Below are 12,705 nucleotides of genomic sequence, written 5' to 3' on the forward strand. Positions count from 1 at the left end.
GAAAGTTTTTTCCCCCTCCCTCATCAGTCCCTTTGCCATACCGAGTCTTGGCGTATCTTCTCATGATTTATTCTTGTTCCTCCAACTCGTCTTGTTTTATCAGAGATCTCTTCTGTTAGCAGTCTTTGCTCCCCCTCCTTCCTTGAAATAATGTGCATTCGCTTCATCCTAATTGTTTCTTTTGAAGTTCTTGCAGCTAGCGGCGCGGATCAGAGACGGCGTCCAGGAGCGCCGAAATCCCACAGGAGGGTATTGTGCCTAGTGCCTCCATTCCCACAAATTCGGTGGTGGTATAGGGCACAGCAGGCAAGGGCAGCCCCCCCCACAACCTTGGGGGGGTAGGGAGGCTATTTACTCCCATCACAGCCTCCTAATTACCTCGTGTGGGTCGGAGAGATGTTATTGTCAGCCATCTTCCGATGCGCCCCTAGTGGCCCCTCCACAGAGTGTTTGTTGTGGGGGAGGAAGGGAAAGGAGAATGTTAGCCGCTTTGAGACTCCTTAAAGGGAGTGAAAAGTGGGATATCAAATCCAAACTCTTCTTCTTCTTCTTCTTGGTCCCACTTATATTTTAGATATAATGATGGGCACAATCCACTGGAGTGTTGAACATGCTTAAATCAATGTCTTAAGCAGAATTTGCCTTGAATTGTAGCCAGTTTCTTTAGTGCACAGAATGCACCACGGCTGCAAATCTTTGAAGACCTTTGTCGCAGATTTTTCTAGCATGTCGTTCATTTGTTCCTGAATCTTATTTGAGTGTGTCTGACTGTACATTTGGGAGTATGGCTGTACAGTCAAACCAATCTTATCTGAGTACATTCTGCCGGATTAGCCAGTGCACAGAACAGAACTATGTTCTAGCCGTGGAAGTCAGAATGGCGGAGAACACAGCTAAAGTTAAACTGTAACTGCAACAAAGGGCTTGTCCCCTTGCCCTGCTCCTTTCCTGGGGAAAACCTGCTCTGAACTGGAACAAACAGCAATCCGGAGAGAACCGAAATTGCTGTTTGTTCCTATTGAGCGCTAAAGAGCAGTTTTCCCTGGGGTGGAAGCAGTGGGACAAAATAAAGTGTAGATAAGCCCTCAGTGTAAGCAAGTGCAAAGTGATGTTTGGGTGGGTGTCTGGGTAGGACTAAGTTCCTATATATGCTTATGGGGTCTGAACTGGCAGGGGCTGGCCAGAAAAGAGATAATGATGCATAGCTCAATGAAAATGTTGACCCAGCACATGGCAACTGTAAAAAAACAAAAAAAAAACAAAATTACTTGTTAGGGATCATTAGAAAGGGTTTGAAAATTGGGGTGGGGGGTGGGAGGAATGTCAATGTCATAAGGCCGTTATACAAATTATAGTGCATGCAGACTTGGAATACTGCATACAGTTCTGGTTGGCGCACCTCGAAGGGATATTACGCAGCTGGAAATGATTTAGAGAATCCTGCCGGTGGTCATGGAGCTAGAGCAAACTCCCCCACGAGGAGATGTTACGAAATTTTAGTTTAGAGAAAAGGGCCAGGTGGAACATGACCAGGGGTATACAAAATGTGTGCATGGGGTGGTGAAAGCAGATAGGAGTTGTTTCTCCCTCTCTTGTAATACTAGAACCCGGGACCATCCAATGTGGCTGAGCATTGGAAGTGTCAGTATGAAAAGGAAGCACTTTTTGCACAGCGCATAGTTAAATTATGGAATTCACTATCCCCAAATGTAGTAATGGCCACCTCCTTTGATGGCCTTGAAAGAGGGTTAGATAAATTTGTGGAGGATGGAGTTAGCAGTGACCACTAGCCATGCTATCTAGGCACTATGCCCAGTTTTGGAGGCAGCTTCTGGGAAGCAGGTTGGGCTTGGAGGCTTCCCATAGGCTACTGGCTGGCCACTGTAGGAATATAGCCTAGATGGGCTTTGGTCTGGTCCAGGAAAGCTCACCTTATATTCCTAACTAAGGCTTCTTTCATCCATTTGTTGATTCATTCCACATGCATGGAGGGGAGGGAGGGACTGTGCCTCATGGTCCCGTCCCAGATGTTCCTGCACCCTGCCTGCAACACTCGCACATTCCTCAGGATTTTTGCAGACATGTTGCTATGTATGTGCAGTTTATGTAGATAAGTACCTTATGTAGATAAGTTGGGGTGGGGGGAGTACTGCCAGGGAGACACAGCAAGCCACACATTTATCCTACATGTGGCAGATGCAAGTTAATGGGACCTGAATTCAAGTCAAATCCCATTGCTTTCATTGAGCCTCAGCCATGGCTGGCTAGTTTGATATATTTTCCAGTTCATCCTCTTTATTGTGAACACAGTGGTGGATTTGTCCAGCATGTCTTCACCAAAACATCAGCAAACCACTACTTGTATGTACTTTTTGGGCGATAGTGATCAGATTGTTTCGCTCTTCTCCAGAGCTCCCTGCAAGGGTGTCTGACTTATTGAGCAGTCTGCATTGCTGCAATCCCATTGCTGTCTGATAATGGGATAGGCCGTATTTCAAGCGCTCTGGTGTGTTAACCCAGAGCAACGCTATTCAGTGGTGTTCCCTTTGATTCCTGAAACATCTTGTTCCTTTACTAAGAATGTTAAATTGAAACAGGCCACTGCAGCTACTGTCGCTCTTTCAACAGGATGCAATGGAGAAAATGGGGAGAGTTGGGAGAGTTGTGCTGCCAAACCACAAGGATAAAAGGTAATGGATTTGTTTTTCTCTTCTTCAGCTTATCAGCGTAAAAGAGCTACACTGTCTACTGTTAAGGCTGTCTACTCTTGACTTTTTGTATGGCGGTGGACACAACTTAACATATTTTCCTTCTTTCTTCGCCTCTCCAATGGGAAAGACACAGGACTTATCAAAACATGGTGGTCATACAAACTTAAGCAACTACATCAGTTAGATGTGCAAATAACTCTGCCATCTGAATGCTTCAAAGTACAGAAAGTTCTGTTGAGGTGAAACCAAGATATATACAAGATATATCCTCCCCCCCCCACTTAGGCGTCACACACGACTGTGTATTCGTGCGGTACTGGGAAACAAATAAGTAATTTAATTCAAACCTGGAGATGGCGGGATAGAGCTGGAGAGTTCCCGTGGCTCGCAAGGAGACCCTCCCTGGAGCCCAAAGAGAACTTCAGTGTGGGTGGAGGAAGCCCTGAAGAGACTAGAGGCACAGAAGGCTTTGTTTAGGCTGCTCAGCTTCCCCGCCTAGCCGCTGACGTGCGTGGTAGCACAGCAGCAGCATCCATTTTCAGCACGTCCTCAAGCCTCTAGCTGGCCCAAGCTTCTATTCTAGTTGAAGAGAGAGGTTTTGCAGGGGGTGCTCCCCACTTATTTGATTTTCACTTATGCACATGAGGGCCCAGAACGTAACCCTCACGTAAGTGCAGGGGGGGGGGGATACCTGTATTTAAGCCAGAGCCAAACATAAGGCAACCAACACAGTGCTTGAAGACCCTAGGTATGCTTCTTTGCTGTAAAGGTGATAATTTGCAGGGCAGAAGGGGTGAGCAGGAGCTGCTTAACCTCTTCCCTACCCAGTGTTTTTCCTCTGCTGCCCTTCACATTTAGTCACTCGCGCCTCCTGCTGTCGCCCCACTTGTTGTATAGCCTGATACATATTTACTGCGTCACTTGAGGAAGAGCCACTGGAAGGGGAAGGGACTACATGGAGTAAAGGAGGAAATAGGGTAACGATTAAGCAAGCAACCTTCCTGAGCATAGCCAGGGTGTGCAGATGTGTGTTGGCCACCATGTGGTAGGTTAAAAAGATCTGAAAGTATAGCAACCTCTATGTATGGTGAAAACTCTACGCCAAGTACTTGGGGATGTTGCGGCAAAGAAAGAAACTGCAGATACTGCAGAAATCTATGTGGCTGTTCAGGAGCTGGCGTTTCCCTAGTGTGGTGCTTCAGTTGCCAGCTAGGAGGTAAATGAGAGGGGGGAATTTTCGGGGGGGGGGGATGCAATTAGGAATGGGATATGAGGAGGCAGCAAACTGGCAAACAGTTCACAGAGCAAATAAGTGCAGAAAGATGTATTCATGGGCCCAAAAGAAGACTAAAAGTTGAGTTAGAGAGGTCAAAGGAGGAGAAAAATCCATGAATGAAGGAGATGCTATAGGAGGAACTGAAATCTATCACTGCAAAGAACCAAGGTTAAATAATACTGGAAAAACAAAAGATGGCAACTGGGATGTTTGGGATAAAAGACAGTTGTGAGTGGGTTATTAAAATGCTCATCTGCAGGGCTATTTCAGGGTTACTCATGCACGTACTTTTGTAACACAAGAAAACCTTTAATATATTTTTTTTCCTAAGCTGTACAATAGCTTTCATTCTTTCTTAATGCAGCTTTGCTACATTACTGTGCTATGCCATATTGTGTGCCCCAATCAGATATGAATTACAGCACATGTTGCTTCATAATATAAAGCAATTGGGGGGGGGGAGAGAGAGAACTTATTCAAGAAGTGCTACGGCACCATCTACAGGCTTAGTGGAAGGTCTACAGATGTCCTAATTGATTCTTCCATTTTTTATTTTGCATTTGCAGTGAAGACTTTAATCTGGTTGTAAGTTTTTAGTATAAGAAAACGTAAACTTTAAAATGGAGACAGGGCAAGATGGATCCAGTATTTAATAATGATAATAATAATTATTAGTTAAAGATGTGCTGGAAGTGTTCACAATTTAACACCCCCCCCCCCGATTCCCACAAGCTGGGGGAGTGGGCTTGTATTACTATTGTGTATTCAGCACAGCCATTGCTTTAGCAGTCTGATACATTGTCACTTGCCAGGGGGGAAATACAAGGGCAGGAAGGGCAGCTTCCTAGTTTAGAATATTTTGAACTACAGTGGTGCCTCGCAAGACGAAAAGAATCCATTCTGTGATTCTCTTCGTGTAGCGGTTTTTTCGTCTTGCGAAGCAAGCCCATTGACAGATTAGCGGATTAGCGCTATTAGCGGCTTTTAGTGGCTTTTAGCGGCTTATCGGCTGATCGGATCAGCTGATAAGCGGCTTAGCGGCTTAGAAAAGGGGGGGGGAGGAAAAAACCCCGCAGGAACTCGCAAGACATTGTCGTCTTGCAAAGCAAGCCCATAGGAGATTCGTCTAGCGAAGCACCTCCAAAACGGAAAACTCTTTCGCCTAGCGAGTTTTCCGTCTTGCGAGGCATTCGTCTTGCGGGGCACCACTGTATGCCTTTGAAACCTTGGTCTTTATTAAGATGACAGCCCAGACACGTGCAATATATATACAGATTAGGAGGAATGCCACTGCTGATGAAGACAATTTCACACACATTTCTTTTGCTTCCCATCCCCCCCCCCTTCCCCAGAAATTACCAGAATCCCTCTACCTCACTTTTACAGCCTGCGAATGGGGAGCCTGCAAGAGTGAGAGAGGGCATTTCTTCTTTTAAACAAATCAACCTGCATCTTTAGTGTCAAACTGGGGGTAAGGTTTATGGCCATAGTCAGGCATTTTCTGGGTAAGCTCTCTCAAAGGACACAGGAGCAGCACAAAGACAATTGTGTGCCCTTGCACAAGTCCTCTTCACTTCGGTGAGTGTGACCTGCACAAAAGGGGTCATCGTAGATTCTTATTTTCTTTTTTTTTAATGACAAGTACAGTACTTTCCTAGAGTTTTCATTGCTTCAATTTGTGCTTTCCCCACAGATTTTATGACAAGAAGTACCAGGTGTTTCTGAAACTCGTGGAACATCAGCGGGAATATAAAACCATCATGCAGAGTTTGTAGACACCATGAAGGAGAATTACTCATGACGTTGGAAGAGTGGTGGTGTCCCCCCCCACACACCCACTCATTCTATTTCTTTATTCCTTTATCTGAATCAATGATGCTCCATAATGTACTTACATTTCTAATTTTATAAAAATACGTTGAATACTTTATTGCCTGTTGAGCAGGTTCTCTAAGCTACTGCCAAATACCAAATCAAAGAAGGAGCTTTTGCCTCCAGTGAAAGCAAATGACAAATTGCTATGGGATAAGCCAAATGAAGTCTTACAATATACAAGAGGCCCCATGGAACATGTGCACTCTGTATCCACGGGGCCTCTTTTAAAGGACTCACCCTGTATTTTTCCTTCCTACCATCTTAGACTGGGATCAGCTTTCTGCTATAACCCGCCACCATCAACATTTATAGCAAAATTAATCTAGAACTTCCATAAAATTCCTCTCCTTAAATATCTCATGCATTTATTTTAGCTGATCACTAAGTTAAACACATGTCCATTTACACCCGGTGGGTCTAGTTCACATCAAAAGTCACGGTATATACCCTAAATAAATTGCCCTCCTCCGTTTTCCTGGGCTCATTCTCCTAACTCTATCTCTAACTTTCACCTCTGGGCTTTTCCTTGCACACACACCCCGCCGCGGTTCTCCCCCAGGTTGCCATTCCCTAGCAACATAAAGGAAGGGTAAGGATTTCAGATAATGAGGTTGCAAAGTAGCCGGTTAATCTTATGGGTAGCCAGAAATAGCACAAATGTCTGGTTCAATTAACTAGATCTCCTTTAAACACTGTTGTCCCAGGCAGCATTTCAACATTCGTGCTCTATAGCACCATCTTGTGGTAGAATGAGGCACAGTTGGATCACAGTCCTTCACCTGCTGCCTCCCCCAGGATACGAAGTCTCTCAAGCAACAAGAAGCAGGAAGCAATTGTTACAGTAGGTGACCGGAAAGATCCTGCCCAGAACAACCAGTCTATGAGACTCTGTACTCCTGCTGCAAACCTTGTATCTGTAAACTCATATTGCATTTGTTCTTGCTTGCCCTGCACTTGCTAACCCATGGATTGTAGCAATCATACCACCAGGGACTTCATAAACAAATAAATATTAGGATGTGTGCACGTGCTAGAAGAAGAAATGCACGACAAGTTTCAGAACACTGTAAACAATAAATCTTTATATGCATGCATTCTTATGCACAGCTAACACATAAAAACCCGAATTCCTTTCCACCATGCAAACACGTAACAAGCTACATATAAACTGGATTCATAGTTTATTCATTGGTTATTTATTTATTAGATTTCTATAGCCGCCCACCAATAAATATTCCCCAGGTGGCTTGCAACAATACATTCAAAACACAATATATAACCATAATTTAAAAAGCAAACATAGACAATAAAAGACAGCAAAACAAAAAACAAAACGTCCTTGCGTAAACCTAGTTTTAAAGCCTGGATGTACAACTTCTTTATTAACTCAGGTTTAACTGTACTAACTGCACTGGAGGAGGGAAGGGGCCAGGTAAGGCTCTTTGAGGAGGCAATTCCATAGCTGAAGTGTCAGTACCAAAAAAGTCCCTCTCCTTTGTAGTCACCTGCCTTGTCTTCACTGGGAGGGGATTCTAAGGTTTCCATAGAGATCTCCAAGAGGAGGTAAACTTCCTGGTCATTTTTATTTCCTTTGTATTTATATAGCCCCATCCTGCTCAAGACGTCAGTGCTTATATCAGATAGCATGGATTTTCATTTGGTTTTGTCCTAAGGATGTACGGTATATGAAACCTGCTTACAGTACACAAAGCCACCTTGAAACCAAAGCACAACTGGGAGCCTCAGCATAAGGAAGTGACTTTCAAAGAGCATGCTTATTTCCAGGTAACGCTGCTCCAAGGTGCCTTTTCTGATCCAGTCTAATACCCTTGTGCCAGTTTTTGGGAGTATTTATTAATGGGTGGCAATATGAGTACTGTTGCAACTATTGGCAAGCATATCCAAACCGTAATCCCTATACATGTATCTGTAATACTGCACATGGCAAAGGATTACCTTAGATCAGTAAGCTGCTGAATCTGGAGGTCTGTACTGGACCTTCTAGTAGACAACGTTTTCCCCCTGTGTGCGCCAAACACACACAAGTCTGCCTGTTCGTCTTCGTCTCTCTATAGTCTTTTAATGATGTGCAAAAAATCATTTGTCGTTTTGAGGGCTCCACATTAATCAGAGTTGCGGTACAGTATTTTCATGTTTATATGTACTTCATGTTTTCTAGCCATATCTGAGTTGTTGAGCTGTGGAACAGTTGGATAAGATCTTCGCCACTGTGCCTTCTAGGAGTCAGTCTTAAGTACCACAAATGCGAAATTGTCATTTTAGAATGGCAGCAGTGCACTCCTTGAGGCTTGTGGACATAGTTGGGTGTTAATCCATGATTAACGTTACAGCCTCCACTCTTCCATAAACTCCAGCGCTGCACACCAACCCTTAGCATTCTTCAAAGCTAAGGCCATTCTGTGTCGCTTCCAGAGACTAGGAAAATCCACCATTGTCTGGTTGGTTTCCCCATTATGAATAGCCAGCGCTTCAGCCTGTTATGATTCCAACAAAATGTTTTGCGTTGTGGAGCTCGTCATGTTCACCCCTTCTGATTCCATCTGAGAGCAAATGTTTATCATACAGATTAAAAGTAGGAAAACAACAACTAGGTCATCAAACACACCCAGAATTCCACAAAGAGGTTCTGGCATCAGATCCAACGAAGAAGTCAAGCACATGAAGGTTCCAAAACAACAGATGACAACTCTGAGGAAGAAGATCCACACCAAACCGCCCAGTGTGAAGATCCCTCGTACGGCCAGGTTGATGAGAAGCGGCATGTCATAAAGATAATCTGTGAACTGGACATAAAATTTGGGTAAGGTTATGAAACTCTTTATTTTTCATGCTGCTGTTTTGGATTTGTTAAGTAAGAAGACGAGAATTGCAGGGATGACTAAAAATCTGCCAACAACAATCCTTCTTCCTCCTTTTTTCCTAATCACCATCCAGTAGTGATTCTTTCCTTATTGCCCCGTTAAAAATACATGTTTTGCATTGTGCAAATTTGGCTAATGAGAATACTGGGTGCCACTTTTAAGAAGTTGGTTCGTTTTATGTGGAGTGCACACTCAAACAGGAAACCCAGGCTGTCTACACACTCCCATTTATTCTGTGTTCAATCCACTCCTATTGCTGGTTTGGGAAGCTCAGTGTATGCTCAGTGTTTGGTATAATCCATAGCTATTCTGTATCTACCTTGTTGTCTCTTGTGAAATACTTTGTTCTAGCGTGTATTTTCCCAAATCAGCTTCGATCTGAATTTAGAAAGACAACGACCTTAGCTGCGTTTTAAGCCAGGAATGTCTAAAAGTTGCTACTTACAGGCCTAGGCTGTCCTGAGAAACGTTTGTTGTAATCTCTGATGTCATACACAGTTTGTTTGCTCGGCTTGTCGGGCTGATTTTCACAAGGCATGTTGTACAAAAGAATGACCTTCAGGTAAAAAAGAAAAAAGCATGAAGCGTCTCTTTAGATTAGAACTAAAAGACAAATCAGTGCTGTTTTATGCTTTTAATAAGCCTTTTGTTATTATGTCTTTGACCCCTGACTCATAGACTTTGTCCTCCAGTGGGTAAATTTCCTCCCCGGCAGGCAGCCTTCCTTATTCTGCTACCTTTGCGCATTGTGCCAAGGTAGGCAGCTAGCGGCCAAGATCAGAGGAGCATAAGGAGTTCATCTTGGGTGAGCTGAACGCAATGCAAGAAGCCAGCCAGCTGTAATAAAAAGCCTGCTGTAAGCGCATTGTTTAATATTTGATAGGTGTTCCCTGATTTGACAGACATCAAATGAGAGATGCAGATGTTTTGTAGTAGCCTGCAAATTTATAAGGATTCTTCCTGGTACATATTTCCACCTCCTCTTGTGACTGTCAAAGAGCAGATGATCACAAGAGAAAACTCTTACTTTCTGTCTGCAGAGTGGGCAGCTGATTGCTTCTAGCCAAGGTCCATGTTTCCAGTATTCAATCAGACAGGAACCTAAAAAAGAAAAGAAAGAAAAAGTAGTATTGTAAGAACTGAAAACCTGCATAGCACGAAGATTCCTTCATCACCCCTTAATCCCTTTGTCACCATGATCTAGTTCCCACACTGAGATTACATTTCTACCTGAAAACTATTGGAAAGGGGAAAAACCCCAGGCTGCTCAGTGTTTAGGGACACTGCTGGGGACAGCGACAGAAACAGATGCTGTCAGAGTTATTTGCCACCCAGGTGTGACCTACTTTCAGTAAAATGTGAGTGAAAATATGGTGTGTACAGTGGTACCTTGGGTTACATACGCTTCAGGTTACAGGCGCTTCATGTTACAGACTCCGCTAACCCAGAAATAGTACCTTGGAAGCAAATAAACTTTGCTTCAGGATGAGAAGAGAAATCGTGCTCCGGCAGCGCGGCGGCAGCAGGAGGCCCCATTAGCTAAAGTGGTGCTTCATGTTAAAAACAATTTCAGGTTAAGAACGGACCTCCAGAACGATTTCAGTACTTAACCCTAGGTACCACTGTAGTTGATTGCAGAAAAGTAGCAACATTTAAAACCTTGATCCTACAGGATGTTGTTGTGGTTTTTTCAAAGCCTTCACCAACTCCATCCCTGAGATTATTCTGATAGCTCAGGTGATAGAGCATAAGACTCTTAATCCCAGGGTTGTGGGGTCAAGCCCCACATACGGCAAAAAGATTCCTGCCATTGCAGGGATTCCACTAGATGACCCTCGTGGTCCATTCCCACTCTATGATTCTTTGATTTGACAATACATGTGGTTTTCTCACAGCTGTTCTAATATGGGCAGAAAAGGTCAGATAAAAATTGTTATGTACTGAGTTGGATAGGATTCATAATGCAGCAGTCTGATTGGTCCTAGAACAATAGGATCTAGAATGCAGCAGTCTGATTGGTCCACAGGAGCCACCCAATCCAGCTCCAGGTAGAAGTGAATCCACAACCTGATTGGCCTACAGGAGAATCCCGGAATTAGCCAATCATGTGGGGCCCATTGTGTAAATGATATATATAAATTCCTCCTCGCCACTATGAGCTGAATAAAGAGCATGAAATCCACTTTCGACTCCGAGTATATTTCAAAAATTAATGCAGCTGCATACACCGTGGGATGCTCCCGATATCAGGGACATGGGTAGGGGTGATCCCGGGGCCCCTGGATCTCCTACCCCCTTCTCCGTTCCTAGCCATTTTTTTGTTTACAGGGTGGCTGGGCACAATGTGGAGAACAGTGCCAGCAAGACCCCAGGCACACACCGCCTCTTGCTTCACAGCAGCGGTGCCCAGAGTCTTATAAGCACCTACCAGCAGCCCTATTCAACAGACTGAAGCTTTAATGAATAATGCTAGAGATCCATATGGGTCAACTATACTGCTTGCAACCATATTATAGGCACATATGCAGATCTCAAAACAGAATCATACCAGCTTTTCAAAGCACTTAAAAATAATGTTTTGTAAATCATTTTCCTCTGTTGACTCATTTGCAGTGACAAAGCAGGGAGGAAGGGTGGGTCTCCGCCCCTTTTTTCCATGCTATTTCTGTATATATAGCCACATTTTCAGAACTGACCTCAAATCTACTTTTAATCCAGGAAGCTGCAGAGTTTTGTGAGCCCCCCCCCAAGAAACACTCTGTTGGCTATTAGCAATTAGAGAAAAATAATATTGGCCCAGGATCAACTTTCTACCCCATTTCCTGGACATATGGTTCGAGATATAGGTGAAATTTGAAACATCTTGGAAGAAATATAGGAATTCCTGACGATAATACAGACTAACGATAATACATTCCCCCCTATAAGTCATAGCCGATCATCATTTAAAGCCATCAAATAACAATATGAGTTTTAGATATGACACTTGCCCACCTTTGCTCTTCTTGGTGCCAAATTGAATTAAAAATATAGGTTTCAAATAAAATGTTTTGAGACATAGGAAAACATAGCCAATCCAAAACATGTCTATGTCTATATATTTCATTTTAATTATTTACTTAAAGTGTTCAGCACTGGGTTGGGCAGGGGGACGAATTCTCATTTATTTATTTATTTGTGAGAGCATTCCTATACTGCTTTCCAGCCCTGAATAAAGGCCCCTAACACATTTTACAATACTATAAAGCAATACAACCATTAAATAATTCAAATTATTATAAGCACAATTTTAGCAAATATTAAAAGTGGTGTGGAGTGCCTTCCATCAGCTTTAGCCGGTGGCCCAGCTATGCCTCTACCTGGACAAGGGATAGCCTAACCTCTGTTGTCTATGCTCTGGTAACCTCTAGGCTTGATTACTGCAATGCGTTATACGCTGCCTCTGAAGATGGTTTGGAAACTTCAGCTGGTGAAGAATTTGGCAGCCAGGTTGCTCACCAGGGCAAGATGGTTTGAACATATTACACTGATCCTGGCTGGATTGCACATCTTGCCAATTCGATTTTAACCTACAGGCAGGTTAATATGAGAGAAGGCAGTTCTTCAGATAACCTGGTCCTAAATAACTTAGGGCCTATAACTTACCTATAAAGAACCAACACCTTGAAATGAGCACATGAATGAACCTAAAGCCAGAACAATTGATGTAAGACTGGCATATTGTGATCTGCAAAGTGCAGATGATAGTATTCTGCCTGTTGCATTTTGCACCAGCTGCAATTTCCAAGCCCTCTTCAAGGGCAGACCCACAGAAAGCATGTTGCAGTAGTCTAACCTAGACTTGACCAATGTACGTGTCACTGTGGCCACTCTGAAAAAGGAGTCAAGGAAAACCCTTGAGATTATTTATTGATCCTATCTCTTCTTGGTACTGTATATATTGACTCGCTTGCTAGAACAA

General features: G+C 43.5%; 2 protein-coding genes across 4 annotated transcripts in view; one reads left to right on the forward strand and one right to left on the reverse strand.

Moving 5' to 3' along the window:
* The window catches only part of FGGY (FGGY carbohydrate kinase domain containing), a 139,834-nt gene extending 133,919 nt beyond the window's left edge, over positions 1-5,915 (forward strand). Inside the window, exons 15-16 of the mRNA XM_083510343.1 lie at positions 2,629-2,690; positions 5,681-5,915. Of these exons, the coding sequence (XP_083366469.1) occupies positions 2,629-2,690; positions 5,681-5,762 (144 nt within the window). The 3' untranslated portion in view covers positions 5,763-5,915. The remainder of the gene's footprint in view (positions 1-2,628; positions 2,691-5,680) is intronic.
* Positions 5,916-7,035: 1,120 nt separating this feature from the next.
* Positions 7,036-12,705, reverse strand: part of LOC310710031 (E3 ubiquitin-protein ligase RNF170-like) — a 28,843-nt gene continuing 23,173 nt past the window's right edge. For all 3 annotated transcript variants that reach the window (XM_083510383.1, XM_083510382.1, XM_083510381.1), the window contains 3 exons: positions 9,772-9,845; positions 9,190-9,300; positions 7,036-8,666 (listed from right to left, as the gene is read on the reverse strand). In XM_083510383.1, coding sequence (XP_083366509.1) covers positions 8,361-8,666; positions 9,190-9,300; positions 9,772-9,845 — 491 coding nt within the window. In that variant the 3' untranslated portion in view covers positions 7,036-8,360. The remainder of the gene's footprint in view (positions 8,667-9,189; positions 9,301-9,771; positions 9,846-12,705) is intronic.

Source organism: Podarcis liolepis, assembly GCF_965112155.1.
Source record: "Podarcis liolepis genome assembly, chromosome: 6".
NCBI classification, from domain to species: domain Eukaryota; kingdom Metazoa; phylum Chordata; class Lepidosauria; order Squamata; family Lacertidae; genus Podarcis; species Podarcis liolepis.